Source organism: Typopeltis vanoorti, chromosome 14 (assembly GCF_054136105.1).
Source record: "Typopeltis vanoorti isolate ZY-2024b chromosome 14, IOZ_Tvanoo_1.0, whole genome shotgun sequence".
NCBI classification, from domain to species: domain Eukaryota; kingdom Metazoa; phylum Arthropoda; class Arachnida; order Uropygi; family Thelyphonidae; genus Typopeltis; species Typopeltis vanoorti.
The window spans coordinates 79,519,582-79,538,948 of NC_143562.1; the positions used below are offsets into that span (position 1 = coordinate 79,519,582).

General features: G+C 36.0%; 1 protein-coding gene across 1 annotated transcript in view; it reads left to right on the top strand.

Annotated features, from left to right (window-relative positions):
- The window catches only part of LOC150099699 (solute carrier family 12 member 2-like), a 497,862-nt gene that overhangs the window by 248,298 nt on the left and 230,197 nt on the right, over nt 1-19,367 (top strand). The window contains exon 13 of the mRNA XM_090403480.1: nt 8,218-8,317. Coding sequence (XP_090259606.1) covers nt 8,218-8,317 — 100 coding nt within the window. The remainder of the gene's footprint in view (nt 1-8,217; nt 8,318-19,367) is intronic.

Below are 19,367 nucleotides of genomic sequence, written 5' to 3' on the forward strand. Positions count from 1 at the left end.
TCCATCTAGAATTTGACTAATTTCTAATTCCAGCTTTCTCGTATTCTAAGAGTAATTTCTTGAGTGTGTCCATGTGCTTTAGTGGGGTCTGATATTGTCTCACATATATGGGCACATCAAAATTGATTTTAACAGCATGTTGAACCAGGTTAATACAAGAAAGCAAGCCGATCTCCTCTGTGAACACTTTCTGATACTTGTGGAATACAGACTTAAAGAACTCCATCACGTGTATCCTTTCCTGCTCAGAACTTAAGTTCTTAATGCTATCTTGGATCAGTTTATTCCTCCACATGCTAGACTCCTTTTCCCAATCCTTCAATTCGACCTTCAAGGCTTTGCTCTTCCTTACATGATCTTGCATTCTGCACTGTGGCCTGCACTCTTTTCCACACAGGGGCAGTGTTCCATTTGCAAAATCACACATAAAGTTATTATTTTCTAAAAAATCAATACCCAGTATGACTTGGTTGCTAGTGTCTGCAACCTCGGGTAAGACTAGCATCTCATGAGTGACAGTGATAGGGAAGCAAGGTATGAAAATCCTGGCCTTCACTTTCAAGACTGAGGAAAGCTCAACTTTTGCAATTCCCATGATCTTAATGGGTTGACTTAGTTTAGTAAAACAATTAGAGGCTACATCCTGTAATGCCTCAACCAAATTTTCTGGGATTACCGATATGTGAGCCCCAGTATCAAACAAGAGTTTGCAGGGTATACCCTCAATCAAACCTTATACCAAAAGCAGGGGCAATTTCCCTTTCACCTCTGCTAAAGACAGAGTTTGCATTCTTATTTCTTCTCCCTTCACTGAATCATCTCTCTCAGTTGAACTACCGACAATCGCAACTATACTTCTCTCATTCTTAGTTGACCCAGAATGTCCCAAGCTCTTTAACTCACCTTTTAACTCTTTTTGTAGTTGTTCCCTCAGAGAAGAGGCTTGCTCCATTTCACCCAAAATTTTCTCTCTTTTTCTGGCCAGGCTAACACACGAATCTAGGTCCTGGGCTCCTTTCTTAAATATTACTGCTCTTAATCGATCACATAATCCGATTCTGAACTGTTGGAAGGTTAACCACTTCGTGTGGGCCTCTTCCTCTGGGAACGAGAACCTCATGGATTGTGATAGAGACATTCTGTTCTGAAAATTAGACACACTCTCCCCCCCCCCTCTTTTATGCAATTATACAGCTCCTTCAATACCTGGGAACTCCCTTTTTTCTTAGCAAATTCTGAGACCAATATTTGTTTGAATTGTTGATAATCCAAGGCTTCCTTTAGCAATGGAGAGTGATCTATGAACGCTTTGGCCTTTCCCCCCAGTTTGCTGCGTAGCAATACAAGTAGCTGGAAATCGCTCCAGCGGCCAATCTTTCTTAGTTCTTCGATGTATTTGAAGAAGGCAACCACATCATTGGTGTCTTCCCTAGAGAACTGTGAGAATACCTGCTGTGGATTTATGGATCTAAAAAATTCATCGTTATCTATACTAGAACTTGTAGGTAACTTGTAGTAACACATGTTAGTATCTTGGCTCACAATAAAATGTTACAGAAATATTTCAAATATTCTATTTTTCTCAATAATCTCCTGACTGCCTGATATGAATTCAAAGACGAACTCACTGTGATTGATCGATTTATTAACTTTTATTTTCGGGATCTAATCACATCCTGTCGACTGACTGCACCATTGTTATGTACCTACCCTATATAGCTTGCATATTCTTTAATCTTTTACCTTTATAATTTTATCTACTCTTGTTGGTTATGTATACCCTACTCACTCATACAAATTTCCCTTTCTTTAAGCAAGCTAAATTTAGGCTGCTCTTAAATTTAATCACGTGTAGGATACTTAATGATTAGGGCTTTGTTCTAGAATGAGACGCAGCCATTAAACATATCTTCTGAGACAGTCCACCTGATAAGCATTGACAAATTTATTTTTTTAACTGTGCCAGCCAATACTGAGGATAGATGAGACTCTTATCCAGGATGGCTCTCTCAGAGTGATACACAGTAACTAAACTACAATAAATTTCTAACTTCTGTTCACTATATTCTTGCATGTAGTCATGGTCGCTTTGTTAAATTATACACGTGGGTTCTTCCCGGCAAGTTCGGTAATAATTTTATGAGTGGCTGTTTGAATTCATATACTAAACCAGATCAGGCAGGTATTAAGAAACATATTTATTAATTAAATAAATGATACATGAAAGTCTTATTTCTAGGTAATCTGAATCAAATTTTAGTAAGATCTCTGGTTCATTACTACTAATGAAATACATAAACAAATTTGCTTGGACCACCTCTATATGTAACCTAACATTATTTCATCACAAGTTATCACACATTCTACACTCACGTGGTCACCAGTTATATCACTTAACACAACACAATTAATTCATACAAATTAAATAGAGCTCTTCTAGGCAGAAAGGTCTCAAACAAAGATGGGTCTATGCCAAGTAGGAGGCAGTTCCTAAAGTTCCATATAATAAGTCCACTACACAAATGTTCTTTGGAAAACATACACAATTCCTTAACCGTGAATATATAATACAAGAGTCTACATTATCATCTTTGAAATGATACTCATTCCTTTCTTCTGCCTTGTCTGGGCATCAAGGCTTCTTCTCAGTCTGCTGATCGTCTGGTCACCTTCGACAACTGTACGGCCAGATTCTCAGCGGGAAGGGCGATATGGCTCAGGAGCTTTGCCAGAACGGACGGCATCTACTTGGTCGCACGATATAGCATAGCTATCCTAGTCCAGTCCTATTCCATACGCTACGGCAGACGACTCATACCTTCCACGGCCAGCCTGGAACTTCTCTGTAGGTGCGGACTGGACCAGCGTCCAAGAGGTCAGGAAACAGGAACCAAAAAAGCCTTGAGTGGGGTTTGCTTGACCCTCTTGTTTTCATGCTCTTCCAGGCGTTTCTCGTATCTTGCGATGCCTGCCAACGCAGTCACGTGGGTTTTTCGTCAAGCCGTCCAGCTCCTTTCACTACATCGCACGTGCTTTTGGCGTGTTTTCTTAGAAAGTGCTCTAGTTTCTCTTTCTCATAATCCCTCCCCCTGGCACACATAACACTGGACGGTCAAAAGGTGACCCTTAGACTCTGGCTTACAGATTTTGCTATCTCATGACACATAAAATGGGGTTCTTAAATTAATTCAATACATTAAATAATTTCTCTATCAGACCCTTATACATAACAGGTTAGGTCTTACAATTTTCTTTCATTTGTTATATAATTTCTTACTCCTATCTTAGTGTTATATACATATATATACATTTCCAGTTTATAGCCAATACACCATATTCTCTACCTACAATCAAGGTCAGTTGTTCCTGAATAATTTAATGTTATGTCCCACTTATATTTAGATTATTCAAGACATAACAGTAGGATACTTAGATTTTGCAAAGGTTTTTGATAGATTACTGCATAATAAGTTCATAGATAAGTTGATATACATACTGGAATGAAGGAATATTAGAAGTGCAATTAAAATTAAATAAAGAAAATTTAACAGTTGTTGGATTGTATGCCCCTGAAGAAGGAAAAGAAGAAGAAAATGATTACTTTTACAAAGACTAACAAGGAATATATGAAAAATTAAATAAAACAGACCATATAATTATAGCCAGAGATCTTAATTCCAGAATAGGAATGAAAAAAATTAACAATAATATACAAAAATTTGGAGAACCAACAGTAAACAAAAATGGAAAGCGACTCATTGATTATACAATATATAATAATTTAAAAATAATGAATGCATTTTACAAACATAAAAATATACATAAATATATGTGGTATGCAAGAGGACAGAAATCAATAATAGACTTTATTTAAATTAAGGGGATATTAAATCCCACATTGTTTTAAAACCGAATAAGAAACTCAAAGATTGTAATCAGAGAGTTTCATGCCGAATATAGTTAACTATAAAAGTATCGGCGATTACTAGCGTGAGCTAATGCAAGTAGTCTTAGTACATAGTACAATCTCGGGCAACTCGCAGCAAAGGTGGTAAAGTTCTGATCGCTATTCTTGGTATTTCCCATAATGTAAAAACACATTTCCTAGGAAATGTATGCTGTTATTACATTATGGTGGGAGGTCACTACCCAGACCGGTTTCAACCTTATGAATAAGTAAAGCCGTCTCTAAAAATTCGGACGATCCCTATGCCACTCGATTGTGGACCAACGCTGAGACCATCCAATGGCAGCTCATGTTAAATCCTGAATGAAACACTATTATATCATAATTCTCTTCATTCAGAATTTAACATAGATGAGTCTCTGACTCCTTGGGATCTTAGAATAATAATTAAAAAAAAAAAAAATAATTTAGTTCTTGTTTTCAAACTGTTTACTTTTTTCTGAATAATGTTTGTATAGCTGAGGCTACAATTTACTTGTAAAAGCTGCTTAGTTTTAATTCTTTTTGATACTTTCTTACCTACTGATCTTTTCAATGTAATATTAATTTTTAATCTTGTAAAATCCCATCATAAGCATTTCTATGTTATCTATTTTTTAGCCTGTCCTGATGGACTAGGAATAAGCTTTGCAATTTATATTTCCTCAACCACTCTCCAAAATTAGCATTTCAGAGTTCTGATATTGTTTACTTACCTGTTTTTGGATCTTTTATGAATTTTTCTTATAAGATTTACAAACAGGTGATCATAACTGTATAGTAGTACATGTGTGTGTGTGTGTCTAATTAAGGCATTTTACAGGCAATACAATCCCCAAATCTCTACTTGTCAGTATTCTTGTCATAGCAGCAGTATGCCATGTAGCCTTAGCAACTCTTACGATATACTTCTATCAGTCATCACCCCTCAGGCCTTTCTAATCTACTTGATGGAGCACATTTTAACAGTACACAGTCTTTGTACTCCCAAGTGCAATTCCTTATACTTATTGACATTATAAAACAGCTACCCACTCATTTGTCCAAGGTAAAAGCATTAATTGTCTTAAGAGGACTTGTCATCAGTCTCACTTCTTATAACTTCTCCACCACTTTGCATCATCACAAGAACTGAATATCTCTTGTCATTCCACTTGAAATTCAAGTAGCAAATAATAAATTATGGCCCAAGGACAGAACCATGTTTCATGCCATTAGGATATTCATTTTCTGGGATGTTGTACCCAATTCATAACTTATTGACGATGTTCATTCAGTAAGTACCCTATCTGACCAGTCTATTACTGCTTGCCATATTCCTAAGTTTGTTCACCAGCTTGCCATGCAGTAATCTATCAATGCCTTCCAAAAGTCCAAAAATATCACAAATATCACCATATACGAGTCCACCTTATCCAACACATTTGTCATTGTCAGAAACAATCTCAGCACGATTTTTGTGCAGTGGCACTATTTTGTCCTCTTCCATCTGCATCTGCACTATTCAGTCCCTTTAATTCATTCACTTCTAATTCCAGTAGTATTTTCCCTCCTATCTGGATGCTGCACAATATCATTCATGCTATAGTAAACTATACTAGCAAATTTCATATTAATCCATCAGATCCTCTGCAATGTCCACTTTCCTCATCACCAGCTAAATTGGGCCCATAATTATTTTATTCCTCTTACTTGTCATGTATGAGAAGTAAGAGGAATAAAATCCTCTTTGTCTCAAGTAACTAGTCTGATTGCCTCTGTAATGCATTTGTCATTGTGGCATTTACCCTTTGGTTTAAAAGACATTGGTTCAAATTCTGTTTAGTGTATGCAGAGCTTTATAAGGACTTTTCACCTAATGGTGACTTTAGGGATTTGTTATGGCTTTTTCCTCCCTAAAACTTAAGCTTTTCATCTCACAACATAGATATAATACATAAGCCTTATAGCCTTAATAGCTTTGGCCATAATTTTCTAAGCCCTGAACCCAACTCATCTGACCAGTCTCCTTTCATATTGCATGTGTTTTGTTTCCTTATCATATCTGTTACTTTTTCTAGTCTGATATAATACTTCTTATACATCTGGTAATTGCTTGCTGTCTTATATCCCCACTATAAAGCAATTTTTGTTTCTACATGCCTTGCCCTTGCCATTTCTACATTTTACTCCTACCTTATTTATTTGCCTTGACTCCCAACTGATTATCTTTGTCAGATGTGTTGTAAGCAAGTCTCCTGTTCTATCTGACCAGTCTCCTTTCATATTGCATGTGTTTTGTTTCCTTATCATATCTGTTACTTTTTCTAGTCTGATATAATACTTCTTATACATCTGGTAATTGCTTGCTGTCTTATATCCCCACTATAAAGCAATTTTTGTTTCTACATGCCTTGCCCTTGCCATTTCTACATTTTACTCCTACCTTATTTATTTGCCTTGACTCCCAACTGATTATCTTTGTCAGATGTGTTGTAAGCAAGTCTCCTGTTCTATCACCGTCTCTTTCTCACCACTTGTTATCCTATGATTTTTTAAAGAAGTTGGCTCTAGACTTTTCCACAATCAATTATATTATAACTTGATATATATATATTAATTAATATCTTATTATTATTATTATAAGTAGATATTAAATATATTATTTAATATCTACTTAAATGAAATAATAATAAAATGCAATAAAAATTTACATCAAGGAATTAAACTTTCTCCTACAGTAAACTTAAACACTCTCCTCTTTGCTGACGACCAAATAATAATTACAAATTCTGAAGATAAACTACAGAAAGCTATTTTAGATCTAAATGAGATATCCAAAGATTATGGTATGATAATATCAACAGAAAAATCAAAAACTATGGCCTTTAAAGGACAACATCCAGCAAGAACTAAAATAGTAATAGATAACAAGATCTTAGAACAGGTGAATTCATTTAACTACCTAGGATGTACGATCACATATGAAAATGAAAAAGATATAAACCTAAAAATTGCAAAATATTTAAAAATAACAGGAGTAATTAACTCTATATTTCAACCAAACCTAGTTCAAAAACAAACCAGGCTAAAAGTATACAATACATTAGCCCTACCAGTCTTAATGCATGGAAGCGAAATCTGGACAAAACGACAAACAAAGATTAACAACAGCAGAAATGAAGTTTATGAGAAAAACTGCAAAGTATACCCTATTTGATCACAAAAGAAATTAAGAAATTATGAAAGAATTAAACCAAGAACCAGTAATAGAAAAAATTAAAAAATGTAAACATAAATGGATGGAACATGTTCAAAGAATGAAAACAGAAAGATTACCAAAACAAGCCAGGACGTCCTCTTAAATGATTCAACGATGACTTCTAAGGCCGGAACAGGCCATGCTAGGCCTAAATCCTTGATATGCATGATGATGGTGATATATATATATATATATATATGTAGAAAGTTTTTTACCTTGGGTATAATATGGTATAATATACGTTAAAGATACCAAGCTATTTTAAATATAAACCTGGTTTTAATCCTTTTTCCAAGTAAGCAAACAGACAAGAAAGTCAAGTTTGTGCCTGCAAGTAGCGCAAGTCTGGGTGACCCACAGATAGTGCAAGTCTGGGTGACCTGCACATAGTGCAAGTCTTAGGCAACTCATGGTAAAGATGGAATAAGCTCTGATCACTATTCTTAATAGTTACCCTTAATGCAAAGCACATCTCCTTGAGGAGATGTATGATGCTCTGCATTAAAGAAAAGGGGCCACTACCCAGACCGGTTTCGACCTTTATTGAGGTCTCATCAGTGGGAGCCAGGTTTAGAAATACCAAGGTAATACAGAGCTTATAAATATTTTACCAAAACAAGTTACCATAAGGTGCTTTGACCTTATTAAATAAAAATCTCAGGATGAGAGATAGATGTAGAAAGTTTATATATATATATATATATATATATATATATATATATTATTTTTATTTTTATTTTTTGATTGAAACCTTCCCTGTTTGGTTATCTTAAATGTCAGCACCTTATGATCGCTCTCAGATAACTTTATATAATGAGTATAATAATTTTATATTAATATATTGAAATTAATAGTCATATGTAGAATGATAAAACTTTGTCTTCCATATGATTAATTTAAATATTTACATTAATCATAGTTAATAATTTTTATTTTGTCAAGATCATTGCTTTTCAGTTACTGTTTAATGTGCTGCTGCTATAAAGTTTTTGTCATCTAAGTATTATATGTTTTAAAATGCTTTTTTTAGAAATCAATTGGGGATCTTCTACTCAAGGATATATATACAGGAGTGCCCTTGCATCCATCTTTAAACTAAATGCAGTTGAAGAACATGTGAAAAATTACAGGTACTAAAGAATAGCAATGTAGAGGTCTTTTTTGTATTATTATTATTATTATTATGTGACACCTCCAAGGAGTCCAAGAACTCATTGAAGGAGGGCACTCTAATTCTAATCCACTTAGTGTTCTTTACAATTGTTTCAGCAGTTATTTTTTGGTCATATAGCATAAGTTACATATGAATTAATACAATGTTATTACCTTATCTTAAGAAATAAGTTGCTATTTACATATATATGATGTTTGTTTCCATATATACAATTGGATATACATATATATTTTGGCACTATCCCATAATTTACATATTGATTTATTCTTATATTACTAATTTATCTTAAATATAATAATAATAATAATAATTTATCTTAAATATAAATTACTATTGACATATTTACAATGGCTGTTTTCATATATACAAATAGATATACATATATCATAGGTTACATATTAAATTATTACAATATTGTTAACATATTTTAAAGGGGAAGTTACTCTTAACATATATACATTGTTTGCTTCCATATATACAAGTAGATATACATTTTTTGGCAGTATATTATATGATACATTTTGAATAATACGATATTATTAAATTATCTTAAAAGGATCAGTTCCTATTGATATATATATGTACAGGCCCGGCTAGTGGCGTGTGCAATATATACAGGCGCCTCAGAAGAAAAGGCGCCTAAAAGATATCAAAAAATATGAGATAAGAGTTTAAACGAACAACGAATGGTACAGAATGGTACATATAATTATGAATGTACGCCGTCTTCCGTTCAGGCCCCTTCAGATCTTCCCAGAAACGAACAAATAAATTCTGAAATTGTATCCTGGACCCGATTATATCACTGTAATTTTTGATTAAAATTTACGAAAATATACCTAAAATAGTTCTTCTTTATTTTTTGATGTATCATATATCAACTTATGATTAATTGTTGAGTTCCATGTAAAAAAAAATTGTATAAGCAGGACTAATCCGGAGGTAACATTATACTGTAAAGCGGTTTTCATTTGTTTTTCATTTCCTGTTCATTTTATTCATACCTTATTAAAAAAAAACTTTTTTGGAAAGGCACCGAACATTAATTGCACACACAAGAAAAATACTAGGTGCTGGTGCTGTATATGTACAATATGCATTGTTTGCTTCCATATATTCAAGTAGATATACATTTTTGGCAGTATATCATTCGATACATGTTGGATTAGTACAATATTATTAAAGCATCTTAAAAGGATAAGTTGCTATTGATCTCTATAATGTTTGCTTCCCTCATACATATAATACAATACTTGTATACCTATATATACACACACATGCACATTATATTTTTAGTTTTCAGTTTTCTATTCCATGATTATTGTTGCCTTTCCCAGTGAGGTTTATGGGCTTGTTTTCATGTTTTTTTTAAGGTGGGTCTTTTATTGCTATTGTTGTGTCAGAATAAAATGATGAGTCATCTTTTTTTCCCGCCCAACATTAAGTTACCTCATAAGGAGAGTATAAGGACATGCTTATGCCTCCGGACAGAGAATGTGCCTTTTTACAATCCAAGTACATGTAAATATCCAAGTGTGTAAGTTCTAAACAATGTTAAAATAACCTGAGTTTAATAGAGAATAATTCTAAATGAATTAAAATATAAAATCATGTATAAATTGCCAAGTAAATATGTATAAGCAAACTTTGAGCCATGTAAAAGCAGTTCGTAGCCACAGCGTCTAATCGGCAGTCGCTGTATGCATGACGACACCGCCGAGTGACGGAGCTGTTTTGAGGTATAAAGGTTTCGGCGGGGATTCGAATCGCTCTCTTGTCTCTTTTCTCCGGGTTTCGTCGGCACCTAGTCCTGTCGGAGAGCTGTGTAGAGCTTGCTGCCACGTGTAGCAAGAATCCCCCTTTGCTATGTGTGCTACGTGGGCCAAGGCTGCAACTACAATGTATTCAGATCCATAAGAAGAAAGAGCCACTGATGAAATCAACGTCAGTGTTCAAATCTGTGTATGAGTGTTTTTCAGTTCGTATGAAACAAAGGAATAGCAAGACCGCCATCAGTGAAGGTACAGTAAGCCAACCAAAGTATCCAGTTCAAGGCAACAACGGTAAGCGGAAGATTTTCTTATGTTAAATGTTGAATTAAAGTAACCGAAGAGTAGGGAAACAGAAGTTAAGGAAGCATGCTATTTCTGTGTAGTGTTATAAGAACAGTCTGCGATTTTGTCTACAGTTGAGAAGGAAGTATATTAGGCTCCAGCCGAACAGGAGGCTGAGGTCCGAACTGTTTTTGTGATTTAGAGTCAGTAATGTTATATGGTCAGAACGTAACTAAATGTTAACTGAAATTTTGGAGCGGGGGGTTTAAGTAAGAATAAGAAATATTATCCTAGAGAAGTTCATGTCAGAAGTATTGAGTTGTCTTGTGTATACGTGCAATATTACATGTGTGATAATATTAGGTAATTTAGTTATAGGAGTCTGAGAATAGATGTACATTTAGAAGTGAGGAATTTATGTCAAGTAAGGGACTATAGTATAGAAGTTTTGAATGTGATTAATTAAGTAAAGGGAACCTAGACTCTTTTAAGATTAAGGATTTGATTAACATGTATACTTGTCTTTGTGCAATAATAAATGTGTTTCTTTAAATATAATCAAATGAGTTTGTCATCCTTTCTGTGGATTTGAGCTACCGTTTGGAAAATTTCGTACCATGCATTTAAGGGGACCATTAGTGATAGAAGAATTTGGACCACGACTGCTTATTTCTTGATCCCTACATTTCCTTTAGGTATTCTTGGGTGACATATCAGAATTTAGTTGCCGGCTGGCGCAGTTTTTAATTAATACAAATTCGTCGGCAAACGAATATCTGATATTAAGTTATACAAAAATCTATGTTAACTGTAAGGCTAAAGTAAAGACAATTAAAGATATAACAATAAGGCAGTCACACAGACATCCAAGATATAACACTATGATTTGTATGTTTTCTTCAAATTCTTCCGAGATAAGACCTATCTCCTGCCATTGATGTTTTGATATCTTCTTCTTCCTGTTTATTGTGTCTGTGATAATTTCATTTAGTTGTTTGTTCAGTTTTTTGAGAATATTTGGGCCTGTTTCTCTTCAATAAATTTTGCCACATCTGCACATCCAGATGGAATACATGGTTGTTATGATTATAATTGCTTCGGTGTTTCTTATTATGTTTCCTTCCTTTAACCAGAATAGTGGGTATTCTGTGAAAGGTTCTTTGTGGTCCACTACACATTCACTACACACAACTCCCCTACTACTTAATTTTTCAACTACACACAATGACATTACCACCATCATCTACAGCATTTACTGCTTATCATCACCACCAACAGTATTCTTGATCTGCAAATTGCATGTATTCTCCTGATCAATTTGCCTGTACATGGGTAAAAAATCCTACCTTACTACCTCTGTATGAAATCAGCTAACTCAAATTGAATTCATAAATCCCATACAGAGATTCCTCACATCATGAAGAGAATTGAATGTAGGACTCTTCCAATTGAAGGACACACACACATATATTTATCCATATAAATGATTACAGAAATAGCCTGAAAAAAGAAATGCAATATTTATTTTTAACTGTGTAACTGTTTGTACTAAGAAACAAATATCTGCAGTTTCTAAAATTGATCATATTAAGACAACACACACAGTCTTCTTCTTCCTAAGTTACCTTAAAAGAAGTGATAATGAAAAATAGATTGTAGTTTTCCTGTTGCTGGTGTGTTGTATTAAGTTTTCAGACCTGATAGCATTACTGTTTCAAGCTGTTCTCTGATGCCAGTTAGAAATACAGAATGTTATAATTAATTCCTGTTGAATGCTGTACATTCCACTGTATTTGAGAATTGTTATATAGAAAAAAGATCCACATCTTAGTGAGTCACCATTTAGAACGTATATAGGTTGTTCTGGGAGTCAAAGGGGATAGTATGTGTACAATTAAAACTCGGTAAGTGCCATTTATTCTTACCAAGTCTGATGCATGCATGTCTTTGTCATAGGTCCAGGACAAAGTTTTTACTGCTAAGTTATGCAGGGGTAAAAAAGCAAGTTCCCAACACTTTCAAATTGGGACCAGTCAGCTAAGGTAGACAACTCTAACAGAAAACATCAGTTCTCTAGAATTTGTGGGAGTTGGGTGTGGGACTGATGACTCCACCCTGTAAAAAATTACCTTGTCACAAAATTTGAGGAATCAATAACTGCTGGATGGATTAAATGATGACAAAATGGCAAATGCTTTTAGTATTTTAGAATTGGATCATGGAATGTACTTTCTATTTACTTGTCTGGTGTGCCTTAAAAATGCTACTATAGCAGTTGGATAAATACAAGTTGCATATTACTGATATATTAGAAATGAGATGGACAGGAGATGGGATCATAGAAAAGAAGATTAACATTATATTTTATAGCTGCTAAAAGAAAGATCACAAGTTTGGAACAGGTTTCATTGTAAACAAGAGGATAAAACATCTTATCATGGACTTCAAAGCAAAATCACCTAGATTGTGTAGATGATTAATCAAAGAATGGGTTTTATAAATTCTGTGCACATGCTCCAACTGAAGAAATTAGAATGATGCCAAAAAAAAAATCTCTTTTATGATGATTTAGATAGGATCCATGGGAATGCCCAAGAAGGGATATTAAAATTATTATTATTATTATTATTCAGGCCTCCATGGAGTCAAGAGACTCATCATGGGAGGACCTTCCTAGGAAACACAAAGTCTATCATACCACTCCTTGAACTCATTGACCATTCTTGCTCTCTCCACAGTTCAACCACCCTCCATGCAAAGAAACCACTCCTCACTCTCCTGCTCACAGCTTCCTTTCCTAATTTCCTTTTCATCTATCCTTCCCGCTGTTCTGCCAAGTGAAAGAACTAACCAGTGTCAACCCTGTAAATGCCTCTCAACAGTTTAAAAGAGTTGATCATATCACCTCTCATTCTTCTGTCCACAAAACTCTGCAGTCCACATTACTTCAGCCGATTCTCATAACTAACATTGTACAGTCCTGAAACCATCTTTGTTATCTGCCTCTGTACCCTTTCCACAGTTAATTTATCCCGTTCAAATCCTGGGGACCAAATTTCAGAATAATAGTCTAAGTGTGGTCTGATCAGAGTCTTATACAACGGAATGATAACTCTTTTATCTCCGCAAGTCAGAGTCCTTCTCGGTATTGCAGCAATCCCCTGGGTTACCTTCATCACCTTTGCAATATGCTCCCTGAATTTCAGTTTTCTATCAATCATCACCCCCCAGATCTCTTGTCTCCCCTACTTCCTCCAGTACAGCTCCTCCAATTGAGTATGCAGCCTTCCATTGAAGTATCCCAAACTTAAAGACTTTACATTTTGCTGCATTAAACTGAAACCCCCATTCATTTGCCCATCTGTCCAGTTTATTCAAATCCTCTTACAGGATTACTGCATCTGCACTATTACCAATAATCCTTCCCAGCTTCACATTATCTGCAAACAACTGAATATTCACTTGCAATCCAGTGACAATGTCATTGATATAAAGATTAAACAATACAGGTCCCAGTACTGATCCCTGTGGAACCCCACTTGTACCCTTCTGTCTCCTAGATTGGCTGTCTGATAGGTATCAGACAGCCAATCCTGAATCCAGTTGACTAACCCAATATCTAAACCCATGTGCTGCAACTTAAGTATCAGCTTATCATGGTACCCTATCAAATACCATTGCAAAATCCAAAAAAAATGGCAGTATATGCCTTTCCCTCATCAACTGCTCTTATCACTTTATTATAAAAGGCAATCATATTACTAAAGGAAGAGCGTCCTTAACAAATCTATGTTGATTTCACAGATAACATTGCCCTCATCTGCCCAATGCTGTATATTGTTCCTCACTAATTTTTCCAAGACCTTAACAACTACTGATGACACACAAACTGACCTATAATTAGACACTTCCAGTCTGCTACCGCCCTTTTGCAGTGACACTATCTGACCTTCCTTCCATTCCCTGGGTACCTTTCCTGTAGCCAGACTTCCATTGAAAAGCCAGGTCAACGGAGCTTTCAGTTTTTTAGCACATTCTCTCAAACCCATGGTGAAATACCATCCAGTCCCACAGCTTTACTGACATCCAGAGTACTCAGTATTTGGAACACACTCCCATCTTGCATCTCTAAACTTCGAACCTGCCCTATCCCTCTAGTATTAAAACCTATTTCTCCAAGATGAAATAGTCCAATAAAGTGTTCATTGAACAACTCCACTATGTCCTCTGCATCAGTCACCCTGTTCCCATTTTTACCCCACAATGTCATTCTTCCACAATCATTTCTTCCCTCTCCTACTGCCACATAGCTAAAAAATTCCCTAGAATTTTTTCTTTGGATCTTAATGCCAATCTTTTCTCATATTCCAGTTTCACTCTTCTGGCCTGAGTCTTATATTCTTCAAGCATCTGCTCTCCACCCCTCTTCTTATATCTCTTCCATAATTTCTTTTTCACCTGCAGTTCCTGTTTGATATTGTTTGCATTCCACTTTACACCAAATTGTGTTCTGTTCTGCACTAATGATATCCCAGCCTTCCAATTCCTCCCTCCATGAAACTTCCCGACATTGACATCTAAGACTGTTATAATGACCTGCTTTATAATTCCACATAAGTTCCCGTCTCTTTGATACCCCTGCATGTCTATTCATCTTCCAAGTCAAAACCACATGGTCACTCTCTCCACCTGGTGGGAGAGATGTCATCTCAGTTATTATCAGCTCTTCTGATGCTATGGCCAAATCCAAAACTCTTGAACCTCTTGTTCCCTTTGTTACATGTTGCCTAAGGCATTTGTCCCTCAAGAATCATCCAAGTAAAGATACTGGTATGGCAGAGGTGATGGGGACTGGCCTAAGAACAGAGGTTAGTGAATTAAAGGTTCTTAGAATTGGAAGGCGATCAATCGTTCAATGCTGTTGGCACACTCTCCCTCAATGAGTCTTTGGACTCCCTGGAGGTGTCACATAATAATAAATAATAATAATAATACAACTGTGGAATTAGATGAGATTATGTGGGATTAGATTTGTCTAAAGACCATGCAATACACCATGTGCTGCTTCCTACATTTGCCATCCTTTCTTCCTCTAGCACTGTGGCTACTTTCTTGACTGTCTGCACTTCAATTGGTTTCTCTCCTCTGCCAGGTTTGACATCTAAGGAACCTGTCTCTTCGAATTTCAAGATTATTTTGCATAAACCATTTGCAGTCATAGGACCTGCTTTTAATCTCTTTAATGTTCTGAATTTTCGTAATGCTCTCGAGGCATTCCACAACTACCTACTTTTTTAGAAGCTTCTTTCAAAGCATACTTCATTGGGGACATTTGTCATTTGCATAAATGGTATAGTCTTAGCATTTCCCTGCATATCAGGAGCATCATACATAATTTACATGTATTGCAGCACCATGTATTGCCCTAGTGGCAACTTTTAGAACTAACACTGATTTTTGTGCAAAATAAAATTCCATTGCTGCACACATGTTATGTTATAATATCATGTTAAATATTAAATCATTCCACTGAGTAGTTACCTAGTTCCAGCCTTTCAAAATTTGAACTTTAATTATAATCATCTTGTATTTCTGCTAATTAGGCACATTTTCAGTGAGGATGACAAATTACATATGGAAATAGGCAACAGAACAAGCAATTTGAATAAATTTATATGGAATACAAGAGAAAAGCCAAAACATTAAACTAGCAGTATGAAAGACAGTGTTCAAACCAATTTTAATTTAATGATTTTAGAAATGGAATAGAAATAAAACTGTTGATTAAATACTAGAGATCAGAGATATGAGAGTTCTTAGAAAAATTTGGGGAGTGAACATAAGGCATCAATGGTAGAGTCATATTAAAAATGAAATATTAGGAAAGAACATGGTGATGTGTGAGAAGATGTAATCTAAATTGATATGGTCACTTAAACAGAATGGGAGAGGTAAGGTTAGAAAAACAGGTGTTTGATGCTGAAGATGGTAGGGAAAGACTCAGAAGAAAACCAAGATCTAGATAGATTGATGGTTAAAAGTGCCCTAGAAGACAAATATAAAGTCAGACAGTATTGGTGGGCTGACAAGTGATCAACTAGTCTGAATTAAAATTGTTAACAGGTGTTTAATAATAATATAAACTTAATTGTGTAGTACTGTTATGTTATTGTTATCTTGTGGGTACATATAAGGATATTTGATGCTGAAGATGGTAGGGAAAGACTCAGAAGAAAACCAAGATCTAGATAGATTGAGATAAGGGGGGCGCTAGTGGGTCAAGCACTACGAACGTGTTTTGAAGAGCTCCTGATTCAGATAAGTTTTACTAGGAATAATTAAGTATATATGTGTAATTGTTTAAGTAAGAGCGGCTGTAAACGTTGTACGCTACCGATATTATTAGTCTGGGGTTTTTTTTCTTGCTTAAACTAAATACGAAAACGTTAATATTAGACCTAGTAACCTGCAGAGAAAAAAAAAAAAAAAAAAAAAATGGCGGTGGCATTGTCATTCCATGATTTTAATTTGGATTTCAGTCGGTTCGTTAAGTGTGAGGTCTGTTATATGTATTCCTTCGACTACATAAATGATTTGTGGATGTTTAGTGCGGATGGAAGAAGGGTGTGTGCGAAATGTGACCTGAACGAGGAATTGATGAATGCGAATATGAAGTTGATGACAGAAAGTACTAGTACCGATAGTGTCGCGAGTGCACGTTTGAAAGAGAAGGATGGCGGGAAAGACAGGCGAAAAAATGTTAAAAAATCAGGAAAAAAGAAAAAGAGCAATTTGACAACCGTAACGGATGTTAAAAGGGACGAAAGTAAGGCGGAAAGAAACGAAATTGAGAGAACGAATGAAAGTAGAAATGGCGTGGTGCAGAAATCGCAAGTAAAAAAAATCAAAAGAATGAATGATAGCGAAAAAAGAATGACTGATGGCGAAAGTTGGACGCATGTTGGAACGAAAGTACTGAACCAAAGAAAGATGAATGACAGTAAAAGTGAGAAGAATGATAGCGAAAGTTGGACGCATGTTAGTCCGAAAGTACGGAAACAAAGAAAGATATGTGAGAGTGAGAAGAATGATAGTGAAAGTTGGACGTATGTTGGACTGAAAGTACGGAAACAAAGAAGGATGAATGAGAGGGAAAGTGAGAAGAGGGGGTTGAGAGTTAGAAAGTTAGAAAGATTTAATGATAGAGTGAATGTGTCGCGAGGTTCAGAAGGTGAATTGGATTGGATGAAGCAAGAAATGAAATGGATGCGGAATGAAATTAAGAGAATTCAGGTCAAAACTATTAAAATAAATCATGATGGCATGAAAGAGATAACAAAAGATGAGCGAGTGGCGTTGTATGGCGACTCCATTATTAAAGGTGTGCTAGAGGATAAAATGCACAAGGTATGTTTTCCAGGCGGTAAAATGAGTAGAGTGATTGAGGCATTGAATATGAGGCGGGAACGAGCAAAAGAGTTAATTGTATTAATTGGTACGAATGATTTGAGAGAGAACAAAGAGCATGTCAAAATGAATGTCAGGAGACTGCTTGGAAAGATAAAGGAGAATAGTGTGACAGGAAGGGTGGTCAGTGTGTTGCCTAGGTATGATTGTGGTGAAATGAGGCGGAGAGCAAGGATTATGAATGATATTCTGGCTGAAATGCGTGAGGAGATGGGAGTAGAGTTTGTTAATGTGTGGAATGAGTTTGAGGGACGAAGTGAGCTGTATGGGAGCGATGGACTGCATTTGAGTGGTTATGGTGTGAGTCGCTTGGAGAGACTGCTGCTGGAAGGTAGAGAAGTGAATAGAGAGAATGAATCAGAGCGAGAGGGGAGTGATGTGGAAGAGCAGGAGAGTAAGACAGGAGAGATTGAAGGAGTGGAAATGAATGTGGAAGTGAGTGGTATGAGTATAGAAAATGAGAGAATGGGTGTGCAAGAGGAGCAGGGAAACGGCGAGGCTCAGGGTGGACAGGGATACACAGCGTGAGAAAGGTGGATGCTCCAAGAGGAGGTGAGAGCATGTGTAGGCAGGAAAGTAATGGGATGATCAGGGATCAAAAGGAAACAGATGGAATTGCAAAGGGTTCTAAAATGAAGAAACAGAAAGGGAAATGGCCCCAGTCTAGCATGGAGAGATCACATCGAGTGAGTGGTATCAGTGGAACTAGCTGTAGATCCAGAAATGAGTTGTTGTGTTTGTATACCAATGCTAGAAGTATAAGAAACAAGGCGGATGAAATGGTTGCACTAATTGCGTCTGTGCACCCACAGATTGTCGGAATAAGTGAGACATGGTTAGATGAGGATGACATCCTGACAGGAATAGAGATGGAAAGGTATGATGTGTTTCGTGAGGATAGAAGGGGTAAAAAGGGAGGGGGAGTGCTATTGATGATAGAGAAAGAGTTATGTCCATACAAGGTAGAGATGCAAGAGGGAAATGGGGCCAGTGGTTTTGAGGCAGTATGGTGTGAGATAGAGGTGAATAGAATCAAATACTTGGTGGGATGTTGTTATAGACCTGGTAATGTGGATGGTGGTGATAGTGAAATGTATAGTCAAATAAGCCAAGCAAATAAAAAAAGGGTGATCATTATGGGTGATTTTAATTATGGCAATATAGACTGGAATGAAGAGATAGCAACTGGAAGTAAAGAAAATGAGTTTCTTGAGTTTCTGAGGGATAACTACCTCAGACAGTATGTAACAGAGGGCACAAGAGGATTAAGGGTCTTGGATTTGGTCATCTCATCGGAGGATGTAATTATCAATGAGGTATCAAATCATCCACCAATTGGTGAAAGTGACCATGAGGTGATTACTTGGGTGGTTGCCAGCAGTGCAAGGACCCCTGTGAAAAAAGGGTATATGTGGAACTACAAGGGGGGTGATTATGAAGAGCTCAGGAGACAGCTTGCAGGTGTAGCATGGAATGAGGAGTTAG